Source organism: Odontomachus brunneus, unplaced genomic scaffold (assembly GCF_010583005.1).
Source record: "Odontomachus brunneus isolate Ranch 3 - 2012 unplaced genomic scaffold, Obru_v1 Obru_scaffold_011, whole genome shotgun sequence".
NCBI classification, from domain to species: domain Eukaryota; kingdom Metazoa; phylum Arthropoda; class Insecta; order Hymenoptera; family Formicidae; genus Odontomachus; species Odontomachus brunneus.
Genome location: NW_022639461.1, coordinates 485831 through 502080, shown reverse-complemented (window position 1 = coordinate 502080; position 16250 = coordinate 485831). Strand labels below are relative to the sequence as shown.

Below are 16250 nucleotides of genomic sequence, written 5' to 3'. Positions count from 1 at the left end.
TTGGCTGTAAAACGTTACGTCTCGAAATTCAACCGACACACGTGGCTGATTAGCTCGCTGTGATACCAGTTCGCAAAAGTGTCCTTGCGTCCGCTCCTTTGCGCGATCAGCTCGTCATATTACGCGAACGTTTGCAAAAATGCACACTCGGCCGATCGTGTTGCTCAAAACATCGTCACAATATTAACGTTGTCTAACATTTTTGCGTTAGCTATTCGCCGGTCAATATTGATTTTTCGGATGAAATTTGCAATCAGCGCGGCCATATACATATATGCACGCGGCCAGTACGCAATTTTTTTTTTTACATGCACACGCGGTCGTGTTCCCACGAAGCTGTCGGGGCGACGGATTGCGTAACTAAAAACCCTCAAAAACAGTTGTCTGGTCACAGCATGGTTGTTTTCACTTCTACGATTGCATTATACGTGAACGAACCGAATAGTATCTCACAATAGAGAGAGAAAAATGAAAAAAATAGGTTGAAAATAATTTATATTCATGTATCTAAACTCTCGGAAGTATTCATCTCGATGTAATACACAGTTCAAAACAATTTATCGAACGGACAGTTATGGGTGGAGTCGTTACACTGAAAAAAGGATTTAGTCGTCGAAACCAAAATTTGGTTAAAATGAAATCAACGAAATGTTTAGTAATAGCAATCAAAAAATTTAATTTTTTTGCTTTGTTTAGTAATTAAGTAAATACATTACTGAGAAAGCAAGGTAAAATAGTAATTAAATTTATTGTAATTGCCAAACATTTGGTTGATCCCATTTTAACCAAATTTTGGTTTCGTCAAACAAATCCTGTTTTTCAGTATAAGCGGAGATACTTTTTCGGATAATCGAGAGAAACAGAATGTTTTTACGAATTTTATTCAAGGAAATAATTATTTCTACCGGTGTGATACGTCAAGTATTGGAAAAATTCATGATTTTTACCGGCCGAGCAAAGTGCGAAGGTAAACGGCGAAAATGTCACAACAAGAGAAACAGAGAAGTATCTATTCGACACTTGGGTCTGTTAAGTGACGCTTGCGGGGACGCAATCCTCCGGCTGTGTTTCGCCATCGACGGCGAGGAAAATACGCCGCGGAAGAACTGCATTCGGCACGGCTCGCGGCGTATCATGCGCGGCGCGAGTAAACAATTCCGTTAAATTCTCCCGCCGGTGTCGTATGAAGTAGTAGGAGAACGCAATAATTAAGCACATTCAGCCCGGCTAGTTGACATCGTCGGATGGATCATAGGTCAGCGAGTGCGTGTATATCTATGGCGACGCAGCCGGCTGAGCTTTTCTCTCACTTGCGCGAGCGGAGGAATTTTCTCTCTCTTTCTTTCTCGCGTACGTGCGTGCATGCATGCACGCACGCTTAGCGTCACCTTCGGCGAATATAGTCAAGCAAAATCCGCGCGGAATTCGCGATCTGCTCCGCAGCATTCCCGTCGCCACCGGATAAAACCGTGGTGCACGGTTTAAAGGTCGAATCCGCCGTTTGCACGAGCCATTCAGCTATTTTCATTCAATTTGAGAAGTTTACGTTGGACATCCTCCAGACATACACGTGACTTTGATGTATCGCTTTCTTTCTCTTTCTCTCTTGAGCGCGCGTTATTGGCAGCCTTTCGAACGATTTACGTCGTATAATTAAATCGGTCGGCCGCGATTCTACTTTACCGAGCAGGCGAGCGTGCAACGTCAAACGACATGAATGACGGGGCGATCGTTAGACGGCCGGAAACGCGGTTTACACATTGCGCACGTGGTGTAAACCTCACGAGTGCTATATTAACGGCGTGTCTTTGTACGTTCAAGATACCCCCCAGGTGTTTCCAGGCCGACTGCACAAGCGATCTCTATTTGTGGGTGTGTGCTTTCGCGTACTGGCGCGTGCCCGCGAGACGCATCGTTCAATATCGATCGAGTCATGATGCCGGAAATAATCGACGGAAAATTTAATATCGTGTCCTACTACACACAATATTCGCCTCGACCGACTTTCCATTCGCGACAATCGCGAGATAATGAAATCATGAATTACTTCGTCTACTTTCTCATAATTATTTCAGAGGAGCTTTTGCCTTAAAGAAATTTTTCCTCAAAGAAATGAACAAAGATACCAATCTAGAGTTTTGACTGTTTATCATTGTTTTAAATAGAAACAAATTATTTAAAAAGTTGAACTGATAATTGTTGCTTATATTGAGAGTAAATTGAGATAATTGTTATTACGTTAAGCTGAGGAAATTCCCGTCATATGCGTATATACGTTCTCGAAACGTTAAAGAAGTGAAAGAGAGGGGGAGAGAAAATACCGGGTTTCACCTTCACAATTCGCCCCGCGCTTATTCATTGAGACACGATTTTGCGTATCACGACGCGTGGAAATTGAATCACTCGACAGTTGATCACACGTTTGATTTGCGTACCGGGATACTTTATATATCGTGATGTAAAAGTTCGAGTGTTTCCGGAAGTCGAGGGACGTTCGCGTCACGACAGATGGACGTCCCTGCGCACGAAAAGCATCCATACCTATCAATCTGCGCGTTAATGCCACTCCAGATAAAAATATTTGCACAATCTGCACTTCCACTCGTGTGCACTCACGTTGCACTCGGTCTATCGTAAAATGAGACCCGAGTGTCATCATAATACGCCTCGCGTAATAATAGACAGCGTTCCACAGACAGCGCGAAAATCGCAACGAGCACAATTCACTCACAGACGCGTCTCGCTGTATCGCAGGACAGTCCTGTGATTGTTACTATTAATTTAACAGCAGTGATTTAACAACAACCACGAATAATTTCCCCTTCCACCACATTCTCGCGATTTACTCGCGCATTACTATTGCGGAATCGCGCAGTGAGGCCAAATGAAATTTCATGTTACAAAAAATACTACAATTTTAACTGATGCTTTCTTTTTAATGAAAACTAATAAAATTTAGAACAACTTTATCGAAACTTTTGTCTTTTGCTTTTCTTCTTCTAAATTAGACATGAAGAAATTATATTTAAAAATTTTTTTTCAATCACGCAACTCCGATAAATACGGAAGCTCAAGAGACTTGTTACTTCAAGAATAATAATTAAAAAAAAAATAATAACGTAATATTAATTTAGTTTTACTTAATTAAGTTTTTTTACTAAATTAGTTTTTATTTACTAAAATTAGATACCATTTCAATCAATCGTGTTTGTTAAGTTAAGATTCAGTGATACAATGTCATTGACTTTTTTCAAATTTATAATCAAGATTTTAATATTTCATTTCAACATCAATAACTGTGTATCTGATATCAAATTAGATTTGAGTTACTGTTTGAATGAAAAAAAATTCTAAATTTAGCTTTTTTGTACCCGATTTAGAAGTAGAAAAGAAACAGAAAACAAAAATCTGACTCCATGAAATTGTTCCAAATTTCATTAGATTTCATTTAAGAAAAAAAGAAAGAGACATCGAAATCAGTTGAAATTTCAAATAAAATTTCATTTGACTCTATTGTGCGTTGTGCGAGAAGCCTTTGCGATTAATGTCTCAGATCGTGCATTTTTTCATCCCGAGTCGAAATTTCGGTTTTACATTAATCCTGCAAACATTGTGGAATTTAAAGGATCAATGGAAAGTCTCGAGATATAACATTACATTAAGAAAAAAATACTTGAAGATGTATTTCTGCATTGTAAAATTTATTTCTGTGTGAAAATAAAGTTTATTTCACAGAAATAAACTTTATATCTCTCAAATAAATTTTCAAATATTCTTCTCTCAGTGTATCGACTCGGGATTCGAATGTAACGTTGACTGTTGACTGAAACGTGTGAGAATTGCTCTGACGGTTAATTTGTAACGTTAATCACATCACACATCACTCATTCGACACATTCATTCAATCGCAAACAGCTTGTAACGATGTCACAGGCGAGCACATTTAAATTAGGTGATGATGCAACTTACCTGTACTGATCGGTAAATATCCTGAAAATAAGAATTCGTATTTATTCGACGACGTTCAACTATGTTCAGCATGCGGTTAATTATATTAAAGTGTAAAACTCGCAATACGAGGGCTAATTGTAATCACGCTCGCGTGACGCTGTTGTATCGTCGCGTATTCTTGATCGTAAAGTAAAAAGGAAAAAAAAGAACACTTTGCTAAGCAATGATGAGACGCAAGTGTAAAATGTAGTATCGCAAAGCGATCGAAATTTCATATCCCGGACAAAAGGGGCGGCAAGCAAGAAAATACTTTTACAATTCTGCGAAAATGCGAACAATTTTCTTTGGCGATCACCTTTGGCTCGCGGAAAACGATACGCTCGACTCGAAAAATTCGCGCATTTCTATCATTCAAATCTACGCTCTAATCAGCAATATAGCTACGTTACGGAGTAGACCATAAGCGATATCGCAATTTGCGAAAGCGCGAGATTTTTGCGTAATCTTATGCTAAAGCTGTGTACGTGTGTGTTTGTGCGTGTGTACGTGAGATCGATGCGATCTCGCGACGGAGCTTGTCCGACCGCTCTTCCATAGCCATTAATGAGCACAAATAACCAAAGAAGTGCGAGAAAGGGTGACGTAATACCAAAACATTAAAAAGATCATATCCCGAGGAATAATAGTGATACTCATGACATATAATATACTAGACTGTGAACCTCATTATATACTCCCTAGATTCATTGTACCCGAAAGCTATGTGCTTAAGTAACATATTAGCGACGGACTTAGTAACCGCGCGCGATTGGAATACAGTTACTTTACCAATATTTCAATTACCAATATAAAAATTTTCCACTTATAGTTTACTATAACGAAATGTGTGTGTATATGTGTGTTGACTACGTGTACACACATAGGAAACAATATGGGCGTATACGAGTTGTACATTATGTAGACTCAAACTAGACCGGCATTGCCTAGATAAAGTGTCAAGGTGGTGAAATCAAGGATAAGGGATAGGATGATTCCATAGTAGCCTATATTTTTCACAGTTCTATAGAGTAACTATACAAAATTTGGTCTAGATCGATCAAAGAATTTAGAAATGTATGGGAAAATGTACAGAAAATATATAGACAGACATTTTCTATTTTATATATACAGATATATCAGGACGTCTAGGAAGTCAAGGTTCACGGTCTAGTATATTATAGATGTCTGTGATGCTCACAAGCACGGATTGCACCGTCGTGATTCAATCGTTTCTCTAATTTAATTTGCAATCGCGTGATAAGTTGAATCTCGCGGTGGCTCGAGAGAACCACACGAAATTCGCCGCCCGAGAAAACGCTGCAAATCCAAATCTGTTATTTTAGCTAAATTTACTTTTACGTTTTTTGCCATCATGTCATTTAACGCGTGTTTAAACGTATTAGATTAAATTATAATTTGCACGTCTTGAATGTGTTAAATGACGTGATTTAAAACCGCAAGAAACGAGCAAAAAGAGCTTTAGAAATTATCAGAAAATTCAAGTTCAAATTATCAGAATTTTGTTAAAATTGATCAGAAATCTTATTATCTTGAATAGAATTCTGGTAACTTCAATAGAAATTCGTTCGTACTTCACCATAAATTCGATTAACTCAACCAAACTTTTTTTCGCGTGCATTTAAAAATGACACGCCTGGATTTGCAACGAAGAGAGGGGGAGAGAGAAAAAGAAAAAGAGCCGGGACGACACACGTGTCGCCCACGCGTCTACTGCGGCATGAACGTGATTTCGACGGCGCAATCGCGCTTCTGAGCGAGCGCACGTGAGACTAACATCGATTGAGTTCAGGTGAGACTACATCCGTGAGAATTTAGTATGACACCACTCTCCAAGTGATAACGAGGACTCCACACATAAAAATAATGAACGACACGATCATGCACATAGGAAAACATTATTCGGTAAGTGGAGCGCGCGGGTATCGGCGAGAGAAGTATCGACACGACGAAGTTTCGCGCAGCGACCAATCGGTTATGCATAGGGACCGACGGGCTGCTTCAATGACTTGTTAGTGTGAAGGTTCTAAGTGTGAAGTAAGACAAAAGGAGTTAAGTAATAGGATCGAGTACATACGCTCGCTCGACAGGAAGCTCTGTCTCTTTGAACCTGTAACCCAAGGATCACATACATCATATCGTCACATCCCAACACCCACTGGCGACGATAAGACAAATAACATCGGACAGATGATGCTTCCGGGCTGTTATCTTACGACACAAAACATGACAACCGAATTGTGCAGTCGCAATTCATCGAAATCGGTCGACATTCACAGCCATGAGTCTCCCGAGTTCAAGAAAGGAAAGACAGGATGATTCGTGATCTTAATCAATTTCGCAAAATAATTGTTACGGAAGCATTATCTTGCCGTGGACAATTGGAGGTATGCACGTGACATAGTAGTGATACGTCCCGGGTAGAAATTAATTGGGGTGGGCCTTCTCAGTATGCAGTGACTCTAGTCAAGGATATTCCAAAATAGACACAGAGTCTCGGTATAATCGAAATAGTCAAATTATGAATAGAATTTCATGAATTGATGCAGATGCCTCAAACAAGGCTAGTGCTAATAAGGCTTGGTCAGGGATAAGTTAGCCAATTCTTGAAATAATTTTTGTGGAGAAACGATTACTTGTTTATCATTTTTGTATATATACATATTGTTATATACATGTATATGTACATATTGTTTTTGTAAGATAGGTAAAAAAGATTGTGATAAGCATGCTAAGGAAAGAAGACTTAACTATACTTTAAATCGATATATCAGAATAGAGCTTCAATTTGTCATTTCAATCAGATCCTAGTCAGATTTATGAATTTAGATGTTAATTTGTAAGAGTATTATATCTCTACAGGACCTAAATGGATTTGTTTTTATAGGGTTTTGGTAGAAGTAGGGAAAAACTGTCTGCCTTTTTTAATCCCTATTTTAAATTTCTACCCGAAATGTGACACGAGAAAAATCAATGGTAAGCATCGCCGCTACCCAGAGAGAGCTACGAGAACTACACAAAACCACGAACTGTTTGCGCACAGTTGTAGGAACAAATGACAACGATAGTGTTCGGATCGTGTGTTTCATAAAAATTATGAAACGCGTGCAAAATAAAAAAGAAACAATCGTTAGACGCATCAGTCGCAGTCGCGACAGCAACGAAGGGATCGTGTTAGCGAATCGACGTCACTGCGAGAGTATAAAAGCTTTGTCGACGATTCTCTCCGTTTCAGCCGCGAATATAGCTCGAGGTTCAAGTTCGAAACGCGAGATTACGCGCCGCGCGTTTGATGATCGACGCATATTGACCATAGTCTCGTTGACCATTCGAGTTGCGAGATTCGACATTACCTGGAAAGACATTCGCGGTATCTTGCCGCGGTAAGCGCGCAAACACGGAGCGGTACCAGTGGATCTCTCCAGTTTTCCACTTTATCGGCTTCAGCTTCAGCCTTTGAGATAGTCCACCGAAGATACCTGCATTATCGATACACATTCTCTTCGTTGCCGCGAAAATGTTCGTGCTGCGAAGTATCCCGAACGATAACCGCAAACGAGTATACCAAACGATCACCAGCGTGTCTTCCCTTGTCACACGTAATTGAGTAATTGGAGCGGTGTGAACATCGTGACTTTTGACTTTATAACCGAGACTTTTGGGCACGCATTATAAGATTGCAAAAGAGATGCAATGTCGTGTATATACCCATGCATGAAGATTCCGTGGAATGTGTATCTTACAATTGTCGTTTTGATACTGAAGCCATCAACAAGGTAAGAAAAAGGATCGCCAGCCTTATATACTTAACATATATTTAGCGCACGCGAGCAATTTTACAGTTTAATAAATAAATCTTGTGATAAATCAGCGTGGAACTGCAGAAATACAACCTCATAAAAATATCTGGTATACTTCAAAGTACATTGACAACAGAATGTTTTGGTAATTTGTAACCATAATTACACATAAACAAATAATTACTATAAATTATTGTGAAGAAAATCATTATTTTTACTAAATTTTACTATAATGTTAGTAATAATAATCTTACATAAAAGTTACTCTATTATTATTTTACCAAAAAAAAGTATGTTTGGAGTAGAATATAATTTTAATTAGATCGACCATTTTATCCGGTTAACCTATGATTTATGTTGGACACATAGAAAACTTAAGCAGTAAAACATATAGTAGTATGAAAATTAACTAATCGTGATCGATTATTCTCATTACGGTTAAAAAATTATCGATGGTGATTGGTCAATTTTTATATTTTTTTAGTTTTCTATGTACCATAGCCCTAAAGTTTAAACCATATATTAACCAAAGAGCGAAGAACCGAGCCTAAAAGTTACAGAACAAATCTACAAGGCTGGCGGTCCTCGACACGGTACCTCGTTGCTGCGCTAAAGCAAACGACCGGTGCAATCGCAGATCGGTACAATCCGCTCGGTGATTGGTGGATGAATGGACAAACACACAGTGGAAACGCGTTCGTGTGCGTTGTTCGTACAGAATTATGCCGGTGATACACTTCCACGCGGACGTTGCTCTGACGTTCCGCGCAAATTCGCGCAATCGATGTGACGCGCGCGTCAGATTTCGGAATTTACAGCCGCTCTTGCACATGCTTCTTGCCGGAGCGGTTCAAAGCGATTCTTACGCAGGTATCGATCTGCGGCGAGAAACACGTAAGGTATCCCGCGGGTGTAAAAATTTTCCGCCGAGCGAGCCGAGTCGTCGAAAGATAGCGGGAAAATAAATGATGGGAACCGCGGCTTGATTAATGCGCCCGTTTATAAGCGCGTCGTCGAAGCGCGATATGATAAATGTCATTAGGCGCGCGACGACGTGCTTCATAATAAATAAATAACCGGGACGCGTCGTCATAAATCGCGACTTTCGACTCTGAACTAACTCGGTATCACGCGTGAAAGCTGATAAATCCTCGTCGCGCTCGCTCACTCGCGTCATTGAGAAAAAGGTATTACGAATTTTCCCGGCCTCTCCACGTCGAAGCAACCTCCGCCCGGCGAAAGGGAGGAAAGGGGGGTGAGAGAGAAGAGGAAAGAAAGGGGGATATGGCAGAAGAGGTACCATCTTCGCTATCTTGCGCGTGTCGCTCGCAGCCGTAAGCCCCGATTTACTGATAATCGATTTATAGCGCTCCGGTCGTAGCGTCGTCGCGAGGGAGATATCGATCTCCTGGAGAGGTGTAACCGAGTCCTGCTTACCTTTCACTGGCGATGGAGCTGTTCCGAGACATCGACTTCGGCGACATCTCGAAATCGCTGTCACTTCGGTATAGGAAGCTCTCCCTTCGCTGGGGTAGCGTTTGGAGAACGAGCCCAGCGCTCGGCGAGGCGCCGCCTCCACCCCCGGCGCCGCCGTCCAAAGTCGAGGCGCCATTCTCCACGTCGAAGCTGCAACGAAGAAACGTTCTCATTGGAAAACCTCGTTAAATGTGGATTGTGGAGCGGTCGCGACTTGAAGAGAAGTCGAACGTTCGCGCCAAGTTCCTTCTCTCTCTCTCTCTCCTCTCTCTCCCCTCTCTCTCTCTCTTTCTCTCTCTGTCTGTCTGTCCTCCCTTCCTCAGCTCGTCCTCCAGCCGGTTGGCTTGCACCGGCTGGAAGGTGTCTCGCAGCAGCTGCCCTCTGAGAAGAAGAGCGCAACGTCGATTATCTTTACGTCAGTACACTCGGAACGTGACGTCAAAGAGAGAGAGAGAGAGAGAGAGAGAGAGAGAGAGAGAGAGAGAGAGAGAGAGAGAGAGAAAGAGAGACAGGAGGAACTCCGCGCGAATTTAATGACTCTTTGTTCGCGAGACCGTTTCAAGTTCGATAAAACCAACTCTCCAAATGATACCGCAATCGCGAAAAGGTCGCCGCGCGAATACGTATCCGTGCTTCCTGATCGCGTCGCGTCGAGAGAATGGGGAACACGGCCGTGATAGAATGCCGCTTCATGCATGATGAATGGAACGTGTATTGTAATATATTATTGATCGCGCGCGTCCGGACACCTTTATGAATTTCTGTAGTCTATAAATGCACCGCGGCTCGCGGCTGAGCAGAAACGGGCAAAATTGATTAGCTCCCTCCCTGCACGGATAGGAGACGAGGAGAATCTCCTTCGTCTCCGCAAAAGTGAGTGAATGGAAAGCTATATTAAATGTCCTAGAGCGAGCTCTCTTTCAGATCATATAGTACAATACATACAAAAAGAGTCCAGTGTGCACACATGTGTGCGATTGTACACTGTGAGAGACATAATCTCATCAATAGCGGAATCCTTTTGTGTATGGTCTTAAGAGGATCCTTTTGAAACCGAAAATAAAATATTGTAATATCCAAAAAAGGAATTCTGTTTGAAAAGATGCTATTTTCTGTAATTCCTGTGTGTATTTTCACGTGAAAATATTGTCAATTTAGTATAATAACGAGAAGGGGAGAATATAGCATACCAAACTAGCATTCTAGCAACTAGAATCGTCGGTAAAGCGAACCATGCGTGTGCTGCGGATATTTATTCTTACCACGAAGCGTGTCATTGCATTTATATATATTTTTTTCAACTTCCAGCCTGACTTCTTTTTCGGTCCGGCCGCAACTGTTGCGCGTTCTCGGCTCGAGGTTTTCTCTATTGCAGACTATTATTTCGTATTTTTTAAGTTTCCCAGTTTCGCCACTATTATGCGCTTATGTACCGCACTCTACCATTGCTTTTAGACTTTTATTATTGACCCGCTTCTGCCTGAGCAGCAAGCGGACGAAAATCCCAGTCGAAGACTAGATCGTGTTTAGCTTCTGACGGGATTCACTGAAAACAACCGCTCGAGGTCTTCGACCATGCAGACGTGAATTGGACAGACGGAAATAGCCGCGCTGGAAGCCGAGAGAGACGTAAGTGGAATGACGCTTTGATAAAAATAAATATCCGAAATACGCGCGCTCAGTTTTGGCGCAGCCTAGTAAAACACGTGTGCGCGCGCGTGTCATTTTTCAATGTCCTGGAAACAATACGGCGCACAATTTCCGGAATTGCTCAGCTTTTATTCGAGTCAATTAGTAAGTCGATTCGGATGAACTGCGCCCACTGTATTACCGCCGATCATTTATCGCACAATCGACATACACAATAGCCGATGACAGCCGCGAAAATCAAGCGCGATATCAGCCATCTCCTCCGTCGTAGGAGGCATGAAAACGTACACCAAGATCGTCCTCGTTACACTAACGACGTGCTGGCTCCTTTCGTAATGCCAGTCAAGAGGCGTCGGGTTATACCTTTTCTGGCTCGCGTTGCGTCATAAATATATCTAATTAAAGCTCCAGGAAGAATCCCGCGGGAAATTTGTCACGCGGGTGCTCATTACATCGAATCTTCGGTTCAGCTCGCACCGATGACGCGCTCACCGAACTCGGTGTCATATTTTCCGGGGTAGATATCTCGGGAGCAGGGATGCCTTTTTCAAGTCCGGACTACACACTCCAACGTGAAGTCCAAAACTGAAAATGACTGTCCGGAAGGAAAAGTCTTGTTAATTTAACAAAGTGCCAGCACCCGCAACAAATGATTTGTTAATACGGGATAGTACATAACTCCGTAGTAGGAATAAATGATTTGTTACTTTCAACTTGCCGCTCCAGCCACACTTCCGTAATGGAGACACAGCTCCAACCTAACCTAACCTAAATTTACGAGAACAAATGAGATCTGTATCTCACAGGAAATGTGTGTTTGTTAAAATGACAAATGATGAGAAGCGACTTGTAACTCGTTCGATCTGTTTCCCCGACGATCATCAAACAGCAAACGTGCTTTTGTTGCTGAGATTTTTCTCAATACACTCACGCGTTTTTGACGGAATAATTCGTGCAGACCCACATGTGTTTCCCGATGATTTCAGGCGAGTTACTCTCTCGCGCGCGAAGGTTCCCTTGAAAACGATGAAGGGTCTCACTGTGTGTCCGGCTTCACGAGCGTCAATGAAATTTCCATTAGATGACAAGAGAGCCGCAGAAACGTGCGCAAGCAAATACGCGGCCTGAGCGAAAATACAATGGCTCTTGGTGGCGAGTCGCTCGACGAGCGCGCGCACTTCCGCGTGCTCGCACGTTGTAGCAACGAAATTGCGTGTTCACAAAGTCGGAAGCGAGCAGTTACCGTGGTCACGGTAATTCGCCTGCAATAATGCACGTTGGCTACTTAATTAAATTTTCTTTGTTTACATCGGCCACGAGCGCCGGCATATTGCGAATGTGTCTTCGGCATTTTCCTGTTCGCGATTGCGATCGTTAGTTACGTCGTATTATATAAACCATGATTAATCTCGTAACCTTGCCATTCACTGACTAATAGCGGCTGTGCCGATTATGGCGGCCAGAGCTCGTATACGCGGGAGGCGCGCACAGCTGCGATTCGGAATACGATTGATGAAACAACGTGTTGCAGACGAAAGCAAGCGTCTACGGGAAAGACGTGTTCCTCAAACGAGGTGCAACGCGCGGGTAAGGCGCGTTTATTTACGCTCGACAGAGCCAAGCCCTCATGGCTAATATTTGTCGCAAGTGAAATATAAGTGTCATTAATAGGCGCTTTTTATTCGTAACTGGCCGCTCCTATTTTCGCTCGCAGCCGCATAGAAAATTTCTTGGGATCTAATCAGAATCCAGCCCGATTTCCCAAGGTAAGTTGCTTGATAAAGTCGCTTCATGCAACTGTAGATTAATTAAAACCAATCCCCGATACAAGCACCGTATCGGATACATGAAGATCGCCGCTTAATAATGCAATTCGCCGGTCACCATTAATAAAACAGCAAGTGCGACGATTGTTTGGCGGCGTCTCCGGAATCGATCGCGCGCGGAGCGACGAACGTTGCACGGACCATTAATTGACTGTAAGCTGCTAACGATTAATCACAACACATCGCGGTGTCGGCAACACGTTACAACAGCAATTCAGCGGCCACGAAAGGGTCGCCCGCCGAAACTTCTAATTGGCTCCGGCCGGGTCAATTCGCGTGTGCGTTCACGCGGGCGTTAGCGCGGTCCGATAATTACCAACTACGCGCGCCCTTCGTCTTCGGATCACCTACTGACTCGACCGTGATTGCCGAACGGTCGGTTATCGATTCCGGCGTGGAGTTCATTTCCTACCGCGTTTCATCGCGCCCAGGCAGCGGTAAATCACCAATTTCGCGTCGCGGTTAAATGCCTCGTTCGCGCTCGACCGGCGGATATAATATGTACCGGAGAGCGCGTATTTGCGCGCCTCCAAAATTGCGCGCGTTTCGTGCAAAGGGCGAGACGGTTAGAACGACGGGGTGGTTACGTCAACGGGGTTAAGCATGTAGCGAAGAAGTGAAGTCGCTCAGCTACACTGCCCGAAAACGATCGCATCTTCAAACGCTTACATCGCGTGCACTTCGAACCATCTTAGTTGATGATTTGAAGTGCACAAATATTTCTCTCTCTTTTTCGATATCTATTTTAATTCTTGGAAAATATATTTGCATAAATTGCAACATCTCCAAACTGCATGGAAAAACAGTCTTAGTTCGTGCAACGGGGACCAGACGAGAAATAATATTTCCGTGATCGAAAACATTCGTCGTTTAAACATTCAGTTATACCAAAAAAAAAAAAAGTAAAACTCGGTTGGATAACTGAGAATAATTCGCTGCATAGAAACCTCCTATATGAATCTTTTTGTTCCTACAACTGAGTTTTGCATTTGGTCCCCAGGTGACAGAAAATTTAATTACACTAACAGAATTGTTTTTTCCGTGTGTTTATTCGCACGTGGAAAAAGAATTTCATTTCAGGTAATTGAATGAAAATTTAACGAAAAATCCGTGGATGAGAAATAATATCTTTGTTACTGTGATCGGAAATATTCGTCGTCTGAACATACAGTTGTATTTAAAAAATTCGATTGAGATGAAAAAAGTCGATTGGCTAAGCAGAACCTCCCGCAGGAATCTTTCTGTTCCCACAGCCGAGTTTCGTCCCAAAGTAGCAGAAAATTCGGTTACTAATGTACTAAGTTGTTTCTCCATATGTTTATTCATATACACGGAAAGGATTTTTAAGTAAAAATTATTACGGAATTTTGTGATTGAGAAATAGATCGACATTTTGCAATAACTGACTATTCTTTCATATTTATTATTTACATCTTGAAAAGTGAAATGCGCTATTAAAAAATTTGCTATGTTTCTAGTGAAATTTGCTCTTAATCTGAACACTTTTTTACCGATAAAAGACAATCAGAAAATTTACAAGTCACATTTAGAAGCCTTTTTATCGACAAACAAGTGTTTAGAATGACAACCTGTATTTCTAGCGAAATTTACTATGCTCCTTAGCAAGATTTACATTACTGATTATTGATAGCCTGCACTACTAAAAACGTAGTAAAATCGAAAAAATTTGCACGAAAAGGTACTGTAATATTCTCTTCAAGCCACCCTTCGAGTCATTCGCTCGGTGCGTTTCTCCATCTAGAGCGGAGTGTATCCACGTTCACGCATAAGGATGGCAAATAATCGTGTAAATTTACTTTGTAGAATCAAATGAATTCCGAGGGACCGTATAATCGCGCGCGTGCATTAAGGTAATTGCATTAAAGTAATGCTGGCTTTATAGTATTCGCGTAACCGTGATTGCCGGATTATCGCCCGCCATCAATTATTCCGTCCTCATTTCCTAATGCATCTTTTCCACCGCACGAGACGGAACACCTTATGGTACGTTCGACGAGACGAAATGGTGCATCGACGATACCTCGATGTGCTTTGCAATCGAAGTATGAATAACGGGGGCGTTAGAGTTGAGTCCATCCGGAAATGTATTCAACCGACTAATATACACGGTGTCCCAGATTCGTCGCAACGTTCGTGGAAATGTAGAACGGATTGAGGTGAATATAAAAGTCCCATACCGTTTTGCGATATTCGTAATAAATCTAGAGATTAATTAAAGAAGATTTGTGAAAGATCACGCGCGATATGGTAGATGAGCCATAATGGCGCCGTTGTATACTTATACATTAGGTCAAACTGAACAAAAAAGTCCTCTACCTTTTTCTGCGTATCCGGATCCAAAGCTTAAGTCTTATGGCTGAAGTTCTCATTGTAGACACCGCTTGATATATCGTTAAAAAAACTTCGCAAAACACTCAATGAGAAATATGACTAATTCTACGCGAATAAGACGCGATGGAGACATTCTCTCTTTCTCTAGAATAACCGAGACTGTTGTGAACATAATCGGGAAAACTTACGGCACTGCGACGTACAGCATTTTCGGGTGCGGTGTCGCACGTGAGAGCGTGGAGACGCATTCGCTGTGCCTCCTGAAGGAGGTCAACGGTAGCGTAACTCGCATGGTTCCCGAGTCCCTTCGCGCCAGTCTGGGCGAGACCTCGTGGGATATAAAAAAGGCGTACTCGTTCATCTTGAGTTACGTCCGACGTCCGCGTGCAGTTTCCCTTCGCTCGCTGGTATTTATAAGCTCGTCCAACTATCATCGGAGAGCCCGCAGCCCGGCTTCCCGGTTCATTATTTATCTTCGAGGGCTCGCGCGCATCGAGTGCGCCCCACTCGTCCGAATTCAAATCGTGCCACCGTTTACGTTCTTCCGCGTGCTCCACACGAGCGCCGTTTATTGCCTCCAGCTCCCGCTTATAGTGGTCGGATTACGACCACGATTCGAAACGGAATCGATCAACCGACAAATCGACAGGCTCGCGCCATGTTTACGATCGCGAGATCGAGCTCGCTTTATCCGCGAAACTCCCGCGGATTGTCAGTCGCTCTCGTGCGGTTGATTCGCACGTGGACAGACGATCTCTCTCCTAGGGACGCCCTTCAAGTCCGTAACGGCATGTCCTACTACGTTCACGTCCATTTCATCACGACAAACACGATTCACGCGGCTTTGCGTGAGAGGCGCGTATTTTTCGCCGGAACACGGCCAGAATCTCTTCTCTTTATGGCGTTGTTTGCGAAGCACTATTACATCGTATACTAAGAGAATAATAGTTGACATTACGGCATGTCTCGCGTGCGCGCACGCGGCCATTCGCGGCGTCGTGGTGGTGGTGGCATCGCAGTTTTATGAACAGGTCTCACTTATTATCTGTGTCGCGAGATAACGTGCGTCGCGAGAATAAACACACACACACACACACACACACACACACACACACACACACACACACACACACACACA

The 16250-nt window shown here is 42.7% G+C and overlaps 1 protein-coding gene across 13 annotated transcripts in view; it reads right to left on the bottom strand.

Annotated features, from left to right (window-relative positions):
• LOC116840694 (cAMP-specific 3',5'-cyclic phosphodiesterase) overlaps positions 1-16250 on the bottom strand; it is a 474033-nt gene that overhangs the window by 95077 nt on the left and 362706 nt on the right. For 9 of the 13 annotated variants that reach the window (XM_032807761.1, XM_032807763.1, XM_032807765.1 and 6 more), the window contains 3 exons: positions 9246-9434; positions 6086-6118; positions 3970-3990 (listed from right to left, as the gene is read on the bottom strand). In XM_032807761.1, coding sequence (XP_032663652.1) covers positions 3970-3990; positions 6086-6118; positions 9246-9434 — 243 coding nt within the window. Of the gene's footprint in view, positions 1-3969; positions 3991-6085; positions 6119-9245; positions 9435-15300; positions 16178-16250 lie in introns of those variants that run through there. The other 4 variants (XM_032807764.1, XM_032807757.1, XM_032807758.1 and 1 more) reach the window with 4 other exon arrangements.